The 15,341-nt window shown below is 37.6% G+C and overlaps 1 protein-coding gene across 1 annotated transcript in view; it reads right to left on the reverse strand.

Moving 5' to 3' along the window:
* Positions 1-15,341, reverse strand: part of tbc1d32 (TBC1 domain family, member 32) — a 103,243-nt gene that overhangs the window by 49,584 nt on the left and 38,318 nt on the right. The window contains exons 24-27 of the mRNA XM_013911879.1: positions 9,980-10,102; positions 6,505-6,613; positions 3,324-3,423; positions 3,111-3,236 (exon numbers count right to left, since the gene is read on the reverse strand). Coding sequence (XP_013767333.1) covers positions 3,111-3,236; positions 3,324-3,423; positions 6,505-6,613; positions 9,980-10,102 — 458 coding nt within the window. The remainder of the gene's footprint in view (positions 1-3,110; positions 3,237-3,323; positions 3,424-6,504; positions 6,614-9,979; positions 10,103-15,341) is intronic.

Consider the following 15,341-nt stretch of genomic DNA (forward strand, 5'->3'; position numbering starts at 1 on the left):
AACATGAAGAAGCTTGCCTACTTGTGTCTTGCTTTGCAGTGTAATTATATTGTCTTCAACGTTCCAGCGGATGGGTTCAAGCTACAAACCTATCAGAGGGGGCCTAAAGGTACATCTTTCACCATCTTACAATGCTGTGATTGCAGCCATTCCCCAACTCTCTGTGAATGGTACTCATGGCCATTGATCAGTGGTCTTTGATCAGTGGTTGTTGATCAATGGTCATGAGAATTTGCATAATTATAATGAAGGAACTGACCTCCCAGGCCTTTGTTCGTTCAGTGGGCTGGTTTCAGTCATTATGCAAATGTACTGTTTATAAGATTTGGGGAAACCTGCAGTCAGCTGAGACTGAAGAAGTCACTTGGATGAGTGACGAAACGTTTCTCCCACTGAAAACGCTACGTCCAGATGAACAGAATCAACTTTTGGAGATTTTCTGAGCATTGTTCAGACCACATTTCTAGAGTGGGTCTGACCTTGGGGTGAATTTGCTGGAACATAAACATGCTAACTAAATGCTTCAGACCAGTAAACTGCCCAAATTTCTGCTTTAGTGAGGTGTTTAGACTTGTTGATGATCAGCTAATCAAGTGAAATCTGATTAACAGTGTCAGATTGCTGAAGAGTCCTGTAAAAAAGTTGATGAAATGAAACACACCAGTAAGAAAAAACAAAGGATAAAAATGATTTTAAAGTAAATTAACACAGTTAAACTGTTTGTTCATACTTGTTTGCTTTTGCTTCGATTTACCATCATCCCTTTCCTTTGTTTCTTAATTTTTCATCCTCTCGCTACGATATCAAGGGATATGCGAAGCTCACCGCCAATCCTTACAGCAGTTTCTCCAAACTGCCACCTCTGGCTTAGCTCAGTGCTTCATTATCAATCAACATTTTTCATTTGCATTGGGGGTTGAGCTCCTTGCTAGTGGATGTACATTTAACTCTTTTCCTTCTAAAGACATCATGTGACAAGACCTCTAATATCAATCCGAGGGAGATAGTTAAATAAAGGTGTTTTTTATTATATAGAGTCAAAGAATCCTTAAAAAAAACGACTATAGAAGAATTCTTAAACACTAAAGATGCTGTCCTGTCCCTGCTCCGAAAATACTCTGATAATGAAGCTATAAACATGTACAAGCACAATCTACAGGGAAAAAGTCCCTTTAAACCTTATTTTGGGCAAAGTCACCAAACCTTTGAAGTATTTTTGTTATTAGATTTGACTCTTGATTCTATACATGGAGCTTTAGTCATGTCCCAGTGACCAGTGAAATTAGTTTTAGCTCTCCCATTTATATAGCTACTGAATTCAGAATAACTGCATCACACAGATGCAGAACAGTGGAAAGAGGATAACACTTTTATTTTATTTAAATAATTCCTTAGAGCAGGATGGTGGTCTCTTGGTGGTGTTACTAATTACTTGTGTTATTTACAGTCACTTAATCACTCTGTCAGTCAAGCAAATATGTTACTATAAAACAGCAAACACCAAATCTAGTCACTTCTTTAGTTGAATTCGATTTATCTATGAAGCCTTTCAGGAGGCTTAAAATGTTCTTGCCCAAACTATCCTTGGCATTAACGAAACATAAATATTTGTGACAACATGGCTTATGTGAAAGCCAATAGAGCTTATTTGAATGTGATTAGAAGATGTAAGTGCTCACCTTTCAAGATGCATACATAAACTTTACTCCTACCATCAATCCATGCCATTAAGTAATCAACTAACTGCAGCACCGCTGGGTCCATAACTTCCTCTCCAGCAGGGCACAAGCAGTTAAAGTTGACAATTCACTGTCACCCACCATTATTCTCACTCCCACAGGGCTATGTACTCCATTTCTCACTACAAACGATAAATTACAACTACTCTTGGCTTTAAACACGGGGAAAACACGCGCATTCTTGCACTCGTCAGTAACAGCAGAGAAGGGGGAGAAAGTCTTTCTCCCCTAGTATTCTGTGTCTTACTTTCTCCATCTTAACATCTCAAATACTGAAATCGTAGACATACCAGTGACACTTAGAAGCTGTTAACAGAGACACAAAGTTACCTGCTTCTCCAACCTTCTTCTTCGGTACCGAAGCATTGCTGAGCAGTTTTTTTCTGCTTTTGTCTATTTTTTACATCCTTACAGTTGAACCACTGAGAACAAACTTAAAGTTAACTTTTTCAGCCAGTAAGCTCATTGGTATTCCCATCTACAATTTAAATGTGTCCCCTCATCCCTGATCCACAAAACACTCACAATCAAACCATCCACTCCACCAGCATTTCACACTCTTTTCTTCCTTGTGTTCCTAGATATAAACTACTCTGGTGCTCTCAAACAAAAAGAGAAATCCTCCATGGGGTGCACAGTGTTAATATATGCCTTTGTCTTACTGTTTGACTCCTTTAATTTAAACCCTGCATTTTTCATCTTTTTGGTCAAATAATATTCCTTAAGGAGAAACTAAGAAACAACAACAGTCATTTGTTTTAAAAAGATTCTTTAAATTGCAAATCTGATGTGGCAGCCAAATTTACACAGAAATTATACTGAGATCTGTCATCATTCTCCACATTCCTGGAGGCAAAGAAAAATAGCTAAAGCAAATGGAGCAGATACACTGAAGGTGAATTAAGCTGTAGGTACAAAATAGTTCAAAAAAGACATTAATTCGACGAGCTTCTTCACAGGTATTTCTGAAATCGGTAGCTGTTACATGTTCTAATTGGTGTGACTGTTACTACTAGCCATTTCTTTCTAAAATCCACAAGTTAGTCTCCTTTCTGGTACTGTTGTTTGAATGAAATAGCGTGAAATACATTATCACCAATCCTCAAGAAGTAATGCTCAGTCATACCCAGCACAGTTTGTGAAGTACTCTTCATGACCCTTCAGTTAGCTTTTCTATACTTTTTAAAAATAAAAAATTCTCTCACACTTTAAGAGAAACATTTTTAGTGTAAAAAGATAATTTGCACTTTTTTCAACTGCTGCGAGAGCATCTCTTCTACAATCAACACAGGGGGCAATGTAGTGTATTAGAAATGTGATGCGTTTAACTAGATGTGGGAGAAACAGAAACCCAGAGAGCCAGCAGCTTACCCTTTCCAGTTAGCACGTTGGTTTTTGACGCCATGACTTTACAGTACAACGTTCGGCAGGCTTCCATCCAGCTTCCGTCATTCTTTGGATCTTTCCATGAAGACAGAAACGCACTGATCTCAGAGTCTGAAGACAGACAAAGGACTAGAGGTGAAAAAAAAAATCACAATAACACTAAGATATTATTAGTGAGTTCATCAATGTTCCTCCTACCCGGTGAGGTATGTAGGATGTCTGGTGGATCCAAAGTGTAGCAGCGAGGTACGGGATAGCATGAAAACCAGGGCCAGGGGTAAGGATGTTCTCCTTCTCCCTAGAGCAAGCAGATTAAAAATAAAACCCTGATGCCCACTTATTACAATGTTTAATACGTTACGCTTAAATCCACATGGTTACAATGTCATGATAACAAAAACATATTAAGATGTGGTGATTAGCACTGCAAGTCCTTTTCAGACTTGCATGAGTCACGTTATTTCCATTTATTCTCTTTGTCTTACTCTGACTATTTTATGGCTGTTTTTCTGAATTGTTGACACATTATTATGCAGGGCTGCTAGCATTTGTTTGTAATTCAATGGAATATACTTTATCTTTCTGATGATAATGTATGGTGACAGTATTTCTGAAACACGGAAAATTATGAATAGCGTAGTGCAGTTAAACAGTGTTGATGAATTCATTACTGAGCAATTGTTTTGCTCTGAGCTGGTAGCATTTCATAAAATGGTTGTTTATATTTATGTGCCATCACTTATTTCCCCCCCTCTTTGTTTTTCCCCCCTCTTTTCCTCCTTCATTTATTTCTTTATTTGTATAACCCACTGCCATTTAGTGCCGCATTCATTATTTTTCTCATTACTTATTTCTGAAGAACCATAACTTTTGGGTCATAACTCAGCATGTGACTTGCCAAAATAATATGCTCTAAATGTTAATGAAGTTTAGAAAGCAGGCCTCTTTATCCAATTGTCTGTGCCCTACACTCATGATAATCCCTGTTGGTATTTGAGTCTACCACTCAATGATGTGCTTGTCTGAAGATGTTGGAAAAAATTGGAATGGCACACAATCTGTATGCAGCTTGAGAACTTGTAATGAATATGTGAGCAGCATGATATTGTTACACTATTGGCAGGCTAGTCAATTACAGAGACAGACAACTATTCAGGATCACAGTTGCCGCTACAGCCAAACCTGAAGTGCTAAATGACATTTTTTGTTTGTTTGTTTGTTTGTTTGTTTGTTTGTTTGTTTGTTTGTTTGTTTGTTTGTGTGTTTGTTTGTTTGTTTGTTTGTTTGTTTTGGGGGGGATATGACAGGAAACAGGAGCACTTGAAGGCATAGAGACAAACCCCACATGACCTTGCTGTTGCTGTAGGTAACAAAGCGAGCCTTTAAATTTCTGTGTCCTTACATTATTAGGCAGCTGATGGAGAGGTAAGTTTTCAATCCTGTTTGCTGGCCAGCAAGGTTACACAAAAACTACCAAGCTGGATTTAATTAAATTCATGGACATTCAATTTGAGTGCACCTCTAGTCACTTTCTTAAAAAGTAAGACAGGGTTCCTCAGAGTGTCTGTCATGGTTCGGCTCATGAGCCATGATAAGTAATGGGAGAGGCACATTAAAAACTGCACAATTTATCAACCAAAAATAAACAATCACAGTTAACTTTATAAGGTGTCTAGTCAGCTTTATCAGTGTGTCAACAGATGGATGAGTGTTTGGATGGTAGGTGTGTGGTGTTGTGAGTGTATAACCTAAAATAATCAGACTAAAGCCAACCAAAAAGATAGCACGGTGCTGGGTGGATGGACAGAGAGCAAAAGCCAGCTTTTAAATGCCCCAAGGAGACTGACCGGGTGCTCCCAGTTGTGCTAATTAACTCAAACTAAAGGAACAAGCAAAACAATACAGATGGACACACACAGCAGGCAGGGCAGAGGGCTGTCACAATACAACTGTATTTTTCGTTTGTTCGTTATTGCTTTTTTGGGATTTTTGGGGAATTTGACTCACAGCATTAAACAGTTTCTTTAAAATCCTAATTTACATTGCATTTTAATGAATGTAACGTTATGCTATGTAATACGATACTAGATACAAAAGAAAATAGTTGATGTTTGATGTTGCAGATCTCTGCATGTGTGCACAGCTGAGTAAAGTTGCAGAGAGGCTTTTGTGCTCAGTGTTTTGCTTTTATACTGATGTCTGACTGTAAACCTCTCTGCTCATTTTATAAAGTAACTTTGCTGCCAGTATGTTTTTAGGCCTGATCCCAACATAACACGTCTAGCTCTGCTGTTACATTAAAGAAGCAGAACACAAAATATATACGGCTCAGCTCTAAACATTTGGAGTAGACTTGTACCACTTACAGTGAATCACTTCATTTCATGCCTCTAAAAAACTTGTTTTATTCGTTTTGAAGACTTCACACAAATTAAGAACTTATTTAACAGCTTTCTATTTCTTATATTCTCTACAAGTAACAGGGGAAGGGCATAAGAGAGACCTGTGAAACACGACGGAAACAATTTACACCTTCCCCCTCTTCCAAATTATATTTCATATCCTCTCCTTGACCTCAGCATAAATTAGTTCCTGTTTTCAGTTCTGCATAAACAACACCTAAATAATTTATTTCTATCCCAAAATATGCTGAGTAAATAAGCAAATAAACCTGTAGGCTTCAAACAACTGAAGCTCTGATGGTAATCAGTAGGACACTTCATCTGTAATAAACTGTGAGTAGCAGAAGTGCAGAACAGAAGTGGAGGGATGGGTTTTTGCACGGATTGTGACCAGAGGGAATACTGAGTTTGAGGAATGGTGAAGGGAAAAATAAAAACAAGTCAAGTCTCAGCTTATGTTGCCCCTTTGTTATTATTCGTATGGTTTTTTATACTCAAAGCTGCCGGGCCATTTAGTGTTACTGTGCCTGCTCTCCCTGGGTCCTGTCTCTGTTTTTCCCCTGTCTGATCTGCTGTGTACTTAAACCTTTGTTGCCCACTAAAGTGTGCCTTTTTTGAACTGTAACCTCCTAGCTGCAGGTTGTGTATTTGAGTCCTGCGGTGTCCTTGTTTACTGGCTGTGAAACAAAAAAAAGGACAAGATGATCCTATGAAACAATAAAAAAAAACTACAGCAGTGTTACTGGCCCAGTAGGTCCTCTCTTTCCCTGAATCCACTGTAACTTTTTTCCTGTTGACTTCACTCTGCAATCAGAAGCTGACTACAAAAAACTGGCGAGAAGGGTTAGCCAGGGCCAGTGGGCCAGTTTTGTACAAAACAAAAAACAAAACAAAAAACCAATTTTAAGTGGCAGCAACAGTCAAATCAGCATGTAGAAAGGTATGACTAATTCCATGCAATTCAAAGGAAAGCTCACCTCTTGCAAGTCTCGAGGAGGGAGCCTCCTCTCAGATGGTCCTCCAACGACACTAACACGAACCAGCACATGGTTCCTCTCCACTGACAGACTGTCTATGATGATAGTCCTGAGAAGAACAGAGAAGACTGGAGGTTATTTTACTGACATTTATTGAATCAAGTTAAGTTTCCGGACGTTTAGCAAACCCTCTTTAAAGGGAGGTTAAAGAAGAGCTCAGCAATGAGCATGGAAATCAGCCCTGATGTCATGCATCTTCAGTAGTTTGTATATCATAGGTATTTCTAGTTATGACTTAAAGAGAAAAGATATATAAATATAAAAGGAACTTTTGGCCAATTATGCCCACATGGCATGTGCAATTACTGCCAATAACATTCCAAGGCAAGATTGCCCTTCAAATGAAAATGGAACCACACTGGAAGTCACTCTATGTGTTTTAAAGTCCTGTGAAGTACTTTACACAGAGTTTGAAGCCTCTCAATAACTTAAACTGTACACTGCTGTGAGGCAAGTTAGAAAAGATAGCAGGGTTTTCAAGTTAGAAATTCAGATTAGATCAGAGAATATTCCAATTATAAAGGCACTTCAGGATCGAAGGGTGTCAGCCATGCTGGATAGTTCTAACAGCTGCAGCAATTTGGACTTGAAATGAGTAATAAAAAGGACTGTTCTCTTATATGGTGCTCTTTTTGGGTGCCTGCTTGGCACAAAGGGGAATTTGCATACATTTTTAAGCACGAAAAAAAAAATATATACACCCTCGTGGCTAAAAGAAGTGTAGTAAAAGAAAATGATTGATAAATCCTGGTGTTATTCATATTGAAAAGGTCAGAAGCAAAATATGAATAAAGAGACGGGCAAAAGAGCTACAACAGAAAAAGTCAGTCATGAAATGCCAAAAATGTGACACTGAATGGAGAAGAAGGAAAGGGATGAGAATAAGATAGAAAAGAAATAGTACGCTCATAATAACAATGAGAAAAAGAGAGGAAAAGAGATCAGGAGATGGAAGGATGAATTAACGACTCATCACTCTCAAAAATTGAGCTAGAACTCAGACATGCCATGCGAGCTGGCATTTCAGGGCCATTCCCATTCAAACCAACAGCAATGACTCTGCCAGAAATGAACAACAGAAAAGGGCTCTTGAATATAAACTCTCGGAAAGGGCCTTTTCCCTTTCTTTCTGCTTTATTTTATTTTATTTGTCACAAGGCAAACAAACAATTTCTCATCCTGAGCACTGATTAATTTCAAAAGTGTTCTGTCATATCCAAGTGATTCACAGAGAAACAAAAAACCTTCAAATATGAGAGTGACTGTGACAGCCGAGTGGGCATAGAGAGATTATGAAACAACTTCCGCTATTAGCGCTTTTTGTTGTTGGAGTTCTTCAGATTTCAAGTAAACATGCTTTTCCTGAAATTATTGTACATCGTATGTTTGAATTTTACAGTAAGCTCATAGACTGTAGATAAATGATGGCTACTATAACCACTGTGACACCACTCAGTGATTTGTAAAGTCCTGTTTTGGAGCCCTGACTGACTGTTTTATCATCTATTTCACTCAATTCTGGGCTCATAAAACATGGCTTTCAAGTAGCGACTGAGAATGTAAGCTCATTGGGAAAATGTCTGCTAAGGTCATATTAAAGCAACAATGCAATTTTCTTGTAGATTTATTTGGTTTTGAATGGCAAAACAGCAGTCACCCTCTGCTTGCCATAAGAAAGAATTTAGGTTAGGGCAATTTTTTAATTCCAGAGGTGACGTCTCCCAAGTCCTGGGGTGCCAGTAAGCATTGCTTTGTCCACTGGGATGTCATTTATGAACACAGTTTCCTTTTTCACCTGTACCCTGCCCATTAGTGATTAGGTGCATGCTCTAATCCTAAATCACAACTTCTTTCTTAACCTAAACAAACAGTCTAAACCTTACCAAGTTGTGTTTAACGCATGAATGTAACCAGTGAATGCATACAAAAGTAAACACAAAGAGTCAAATGAGATGTAAAGCCACCTTTCCAGCATCACAACGTAGACATTTTAGATCTCTAAAGCAGGACCATTATTTCTCAGGACCTAGTAAATGTGTGTCACCAACACTGAAAGATGTCCCTCCCTTTTGTGTGCCTTCTTCCTGATTTGTATATATTCTTCTTGTTTGTATATACTCATCTTGTCTGTTATTATTCTTGCCATCCTACTATGTATATTTCTTTTCCATGCACAGTTGGGGTAGAGCGCCCAGAATTTCATTGTACATATACAATGACAATAAAAGGCTATTCTATTCTATTGTATTCTATTCTATGTAACAAGGAGATGTGGGTGGTAACTGAAAAAAAATCACATTATATTACACCTCTGAATGAGAAAGTGTTCGCACTTTAAAAAGGCGAGCTAGCCTCATTAACTCACTAGAAGCTAACTCAAATGTTGGTTTTAGTTTTTTAAATACTGAATTGTTTAGACTTTTGACTCAGATTTCAAGCGCAGAAAAAAATAAACAACAACATAGTATATGAACTGCAATAAGTAATAATATTAGTAATTAACTATTAATATATTCTATCATTACTAACTTAAATACAAACTAGTACTTCAGTTTAACAAAAGCTAAACAAACACCTGTTAAAAAGACTGAAGAGAATTATCAACAATTATGAACAATAAAAAAATGAAACAGTTAGGTCCATAAATATTGAGACAATGACACAATCCTTATAATGTTCTACACCACCACAGTGTCTTGTAAGTCAAACAATCAAGATGTGATTTAAGTACAGACTTAGTTTGGAGTTGACAGTTTAGAAATTTTAGGCATTTTTTAACACTGTCCCAAATTTTGCCCACAAATTCAGCACCACCTTAAGTGGTTGCTGGTTTGTGGGTCTTTCTGCTTTGAGTTTTGTATTTAATAACTGAAAAGCATGCTTAGATTGACAAGGGGTGACTAAACTGACCATTGAAGGGCATCCAATTTTTATGCCTTCTTTTTTGGTGTTTTTTTTTTACAGTGTGCTCTGGATCATTATCTATTTGTATTGTGAAATTCCTTAATTTTAACAATATGTATATTTTTCCAATTCTAAAGTTCTTACTCGCTCTGTCTCTGTTAGATTCATTTTGGATTTCTAGCCCAATGGTGAATCAGTGATGTGAATCAACACATCACGGGACCTCATACTGACTTGATTGATTGATTCAAGTCAACAGCTACCTGACTAAAGAGCCTTTATTTTGCTTAATTTTTCTTGGAATAACAATGGACAGACCTCTCATGGTTGAAGCTGCTTCTCAGTTAAATGTGGAGTAAACTGAGCCTCCGAAAATGATTGGCTTTCTTGATTGTTGATGTTGATGTACAAAAGCAAAATTACAAAAATTGTGTTATCATTCAAATATTAATGGACTAAACTCTTAAATAACTTGCCATAAATTTTTAAGCATGTGTTTATGAGTTCATACCCCTCACTGGAGTCTGGGTCAGTGATGTTCCGCATTTGACTCTGCAGCAACATGGAGCAGATGTTATATTGGCTCTCCAACAGCAGAAAGGAGTCCAGATTACAGCAGAGCACGTTAAGTAGTCTGCAGCAACACACACAAACAAAAACAGAGACATCAAAATACAGAGAGGCCTGGCAGTCTGAGATATTGTAGCAGAACAGCAGCACAGAGAAAAACGAGCTGTAATTTCTACCACACTATACAGCAGGGTAAAATCGTGCAGGCAAAGACCCCATTTATTCTTTTTGTTGTCTAATTCCCCCGGCCTTTTATGTCTGCAAGTACTAGGTTGCCCAACATAATTTTTCTCCCATCAGCTTGCTGTAGCCAATTGTAAGCTTTGTTAAGTAGCAACCCTTAGGAAAGGTTTCATGGTTGATTTTCAGTTGCTGGTAATGAAGCCAGACTCATACAGGCTGCTCAAAGGAGCTTTTTGAGAAAGTAAAGAAGCAGAAGCCAATGAAAACTCTGTGTTTGAGGCCAAGGTTCATGACCAGTAGAGAAAATAAGAAAAAAACAATACCAATACCAAATTTCACTCCCTCACCACTTTATCCCTTCAGTAGCAAAGCTGATTTTGCATTATACTGGATTTAAGAGCGTATTAGAGTTTTCCCATATGTACATCAAGGATACGCACCAATAATCATAACAATCTAGTTAATGTTTACTGTAATTCTGCCAAAATTGGTCCCTCATATTAAATTTCCCGCTAACTGTTTTTTTCAAAATGAGATTTTCCATGCTTTATACCTGAGTAGTGAACTGAAATGCTTAAGCATACTGGCACAACTGAGAGGACTACACTACAAAGAGACTTCACAAGATAGCAAGGTATAACAGGCAGAAAGCCAGAGGATGCCAAAAACCGTAACACGGTATAATGAGGTGAAGTGCCAGAGAGGATGCCGTTTTCACTGCCAACAGTGGGTGCCCTTTAAGATCTTAATCATATATAAAATAACAAGGTCTCCGACCTTCATTTTGATGTTTTCTGCAGCAATTTAGGATATGCAAGAAAAGAAAAGCAATGTCAGTGTGTTTTTATGAAACTGTTTTAATTAGCTAATAATCCCAGTCTGCACTGCAGAATTTCTTCTTCAGTGCTAGAGCTCTTAGTGAACCAGGTTTATAAAATAAGCCATTAAAAAACACTAAATTACAGAAATGTCAAAATTATTTTCAAACATTTAAAAAGGACTTTTAAAATTGTCTGGCTCTCACTTTTCACAAAATGTCATTTCAATTTTGAAAATGCATTTGTGTGTTTATGTGCTCAGAGACGACAGGTATCTGTGGACATTACTCGACATATTGAGTCTCTCTTGAGTGTTGTAGAACTTGTGAGAAACGCCACCTTTTTAGCAGCTGGACAGTTTCTTGGACTCCTGTGTGACTGACAGCTCTACTCACTCTTTCAGACAACAGCACAGCAAGAGGCTGAGAGTCTACTGGGCCTTGTGACCTCGTCTCAGTTTGAAACAAGTAAATGGAGGACAAAACCTACTTTCAGTTTGTCTACTTGATATTCCACTTTGAAGTGTGTTGAAGACCAGGTGTCGCATTAGTCTTTTTAACTGCATGCTTCTGGATGAATAACATCAGTTTACTATCACAGAAAGCAATCCGAGGCACTATTTATATAGTAGTTTTTTTCAGCGGTTGCTAAATATTTTCTAATAAATCATTTATAAACTGTCTTCGACAGCAGCTAAATCTAATGCTACAAAATGTATTTTTTACTTATTTAATCTTTATTTAATCAGGAAAACATGACTCTTGACATTTCGGTCTCTTTTGTCCCGGCCAAGCTAGGCAGCAGGCCAATCAGCAGTGGTTACACAACAGTTATACAAACAATATTCACACAGTGAAAAACATGTGAAATAAAGAAACATCAGAGACTATCAACTTAAAAGTGCCTCCAGGTCATTCAAATCTATCTTAAATTCATTAAGGGAGACCGTCTCATGAAGATTTTGTGTTTCCGCAAAATAAATATATCTAGTTACTTCATCCCTACCATCTGCAGTGTAGATACTTCACAGGAACCATAACCTTAAAGTAGAGCCTGTGCACATATAATTAGCCAATGACAAGGCAGCAAATCATTGCATTTAGGCATGTAGATAGAAGAAGTTTAAACTGTTTACATTTGCATTATGGATGAGCAGAAACTGCGTGATGCTATCATGTCAATATGGACCAAACCCTTAGGAATGTTTCCATCACCTTGCTGAATCTATCCCATGAACAATTAAGGCAGTTCTAAAGGAAAGTGAGTAAAGCGAGTGAACTTAAGGATGCACAAAAGAAAAAGTTAACTACATCAATTCTAAACTTTAAAACTAAGGAAACACAAGGCATAACAAAGCCCTTGCGAGCCATTTATAATGACAGTGCATTTATGTTGTGTTAGTTAATCGTAACATGTGGTCAGCTTCTTACTTATTCCCTAGGGGTTGCCACAGCAGGTAGCTCTGCATGTTTGATTTGGATGATTTTTCCTGACACAACCCCAAAGGGACTGCTGCCTCCTCCCAGGATCAAACCGGGAATCTTTCACTTGTCAGGTGAACCTGCAAACCACTATATGGAGGTCGCTATGACATTACTGAACAGTTTAAATGGCACGTGCCACAATTAAAGCAGCATAGTTAACTTCACAGGAACCCAAACCATGTAATTAGGACAGAAATGTATAAATGGCTATTTAGTGGCACAAAGTGAAGCAGTGGGACAGCACTAGTAATTTGGTGTTAATTGCAATTTGCAATTAAAAGAAAAAAGATCAGGAGAGTAAGCTAATGGCCACACTCAAAATGTGATTATTCCACATTATTTCAGACTTGTTATGCCCCTTTTTGAAGCGAGACATCTGTTCACTTCAAACGCTGCAATTCATCTCACCTCACGCCTCAGTCTTATTGTCATTGATGATGACCACGTCTGCGGCACACTTCATTTAATGTTGAAAGACATGCGAGCGGTAAAAACACCCACTTGTGACAGATGATTGCTTACTTGATGATGTGCCCACACACCTACATGCATCACAAGACTTATGTATAAACCAATTACAGCAAGCCAGGAGTAATCTGCCTGACAGCATGACTGATGAGCGTCCTACGGATCGATTAGTCATGCATTAGGTAAGATGCAAATGGTCAACTTTATGGGTGTGCTATTTAGGAGACTTCTGTCATTTGAAGTCAGAGGGAGAAATCAAACAATCTAAGACATCAATATTTATATGCTGCTGCCAAATGAAATGTTAAACGAATTCATACATTTTCAATCAAAAGAATCAGCAAACAAAGAAAATCTCCTGAGATGTGGCCAGCAAGACTTAGAGACTGGCCAGCAAGACTTAGAGACTGGTGTAGACCAACAACTAGCTCGTCCCAGAAACAAAGTTTTCCACTTCTGCGCGCATACAGTGAAAAGTTGAGAGAAAATTAGTATCTAACCCATTCTCCACAAGTCAAAACACGTGTTAATGAGCTGCATATATTAGAGCCGCACTCTGAAAGCCCCACAGACTGAACACCTGCAAATATCAGTTAGCAGCTTCATTTGGCCCTTAGCACTGCAAATGAGTCACAGTAACAACATGACATAAGCTGCTAATCCATCATTAAAACAAAACAAAGCAATCTCTACTGCATTTTCCACCTTAGGACTCTTTTTATGCCAACTGTACAAAAACGATTAAATGTCTTATTCCTTTATGTTCTTAAACTCTGGTAAGAACACTCTAAAAGGTTTTCCTTTGGATTTATCCATAGACTGTACATGAAATAATATGGCTATAGAACTCCATCCTTGTATCCTTGAGGTCAATGGAGAAGTCACATGAGTTGCTAACGTGGTGGTCTTTTTAAAAAGAACCACAAGTGAAAAATATCACTTCATTAACAAGGCTAAAATCTTAAAGTATAAGGGAGTACATAACCTTAAAAGTGAAATGAAAGGTTTGATAAATTGAGATTAGTTTCTCATCCTGTCCACTCTTATTTTTCATTCATGCTGAAGAGACCATCCAGTATAACTCCTGACTCTGTGAAGGCTAATTAAAGAAAATCTTAAAGGCTAAAAAGCAGCATGTTTAACTAATGCAAACTGAGCTATAGTGATCCACCAATTCACTTTGATCATTTTAATGGGGAAGTACATAGTAATATATGATGGTATGTATAGTAATAGAGCTCATAATGTTGGTTTAGAGAGCATTTTGAGTTTAACATTACCTGAATATTCAAAACACATCAGCAGGTTATGGCAAGAAATGGAAAACGTGACATTTGTATAATCTGTGTCACTTGTGGGCCATGTTGATGATATTATTTCATGAACGATCTGATTGTGTGTTGCTATTAATTGTGAGACAGGTTTCCTTTCATTCCTTTCTGCTAAAGGTGGTGATAACAGGAAGCACTCAACCAGCCTTCCTTAGGAATGAACCAGTTCTTATTGCAGCTTCCAAACAGATAATTTTGGGTCATTTATCTCAGTTAGCGATTCTTTTCGTGGGTTCCTGTTTGATAGCAACCCAGATGTCGCAAGCAATGCAAGGTAGCCCACCCTAAGAGACACGTGATGTTGGATGGAATTATAATTTACAAAATCAAGATCAGCTTGGATTTAATAGGAAACTACAAAAACAAACTAGTGATTGACACTGTTTTTAGTCAGTAGGAGTCACCCTCTGCAGGCCAATAGAAAGAAAGCAAGTTTTAGCACTAACTGGAAGTTGCAAAAACAACTGCGTTTATATAGCAGTCCACAGGAAAATGCCCCATGCTCACTGAGTCTGTGAACTCAGTAAGCAGGTTCCTTATTAGTTTATAGGGTCAACTGATGAGAAAATAATTACTTTAGTCAGTGTGATTGTTTTTAATGTCGCTCTTAATTGATTGTTTTTTGTATATTTTTAACATGTTTGTACGGGATATTGTATTTATTTAATTGTTATGTACTTATGTGGTACATGTATTTTAGACTTTTGCTGCCATGACGCCAGGTCTCTCTTGGAAATGAGATTTTTAATCTCAATGAGATTTTTTAACTAAATCAATAAACTACTAATAATAAATTTAAAAACTAAAACTGAATAAAATATAATGTTAATTCTAAAAATGATGGTGATTAGGAGAATCTGCACCTCTGATTCCCATGTATCAGTCTTTATTTAGTAGTCTTTCAAGATACAGTAAAGACAGCAACAGCTTTGTGGTGTCCCCAAAGTATATATACAGTCAGTGATGCAAGTTTACAAGACACCAATAACCGTTTCTTTCACTGCTGGCATTTTTTTTTT

This window comes from Pundamilia nyererei, unplaced genomic scaffold, assembly GCF_000239375.1.
Source record: "Pundamilia nyererei isolate P.nyererei 1_Seehausen unplaced genomic scaffold, PunNye1.0 scaffold00074, whole genome shotgun sequence".
Lineage (NCBI taxonomy): Eukaryota > Metazoa > Chordata > Actinopteri > Cichliformes > Cichlidae > Pundamilia > Pundamilia nyererei.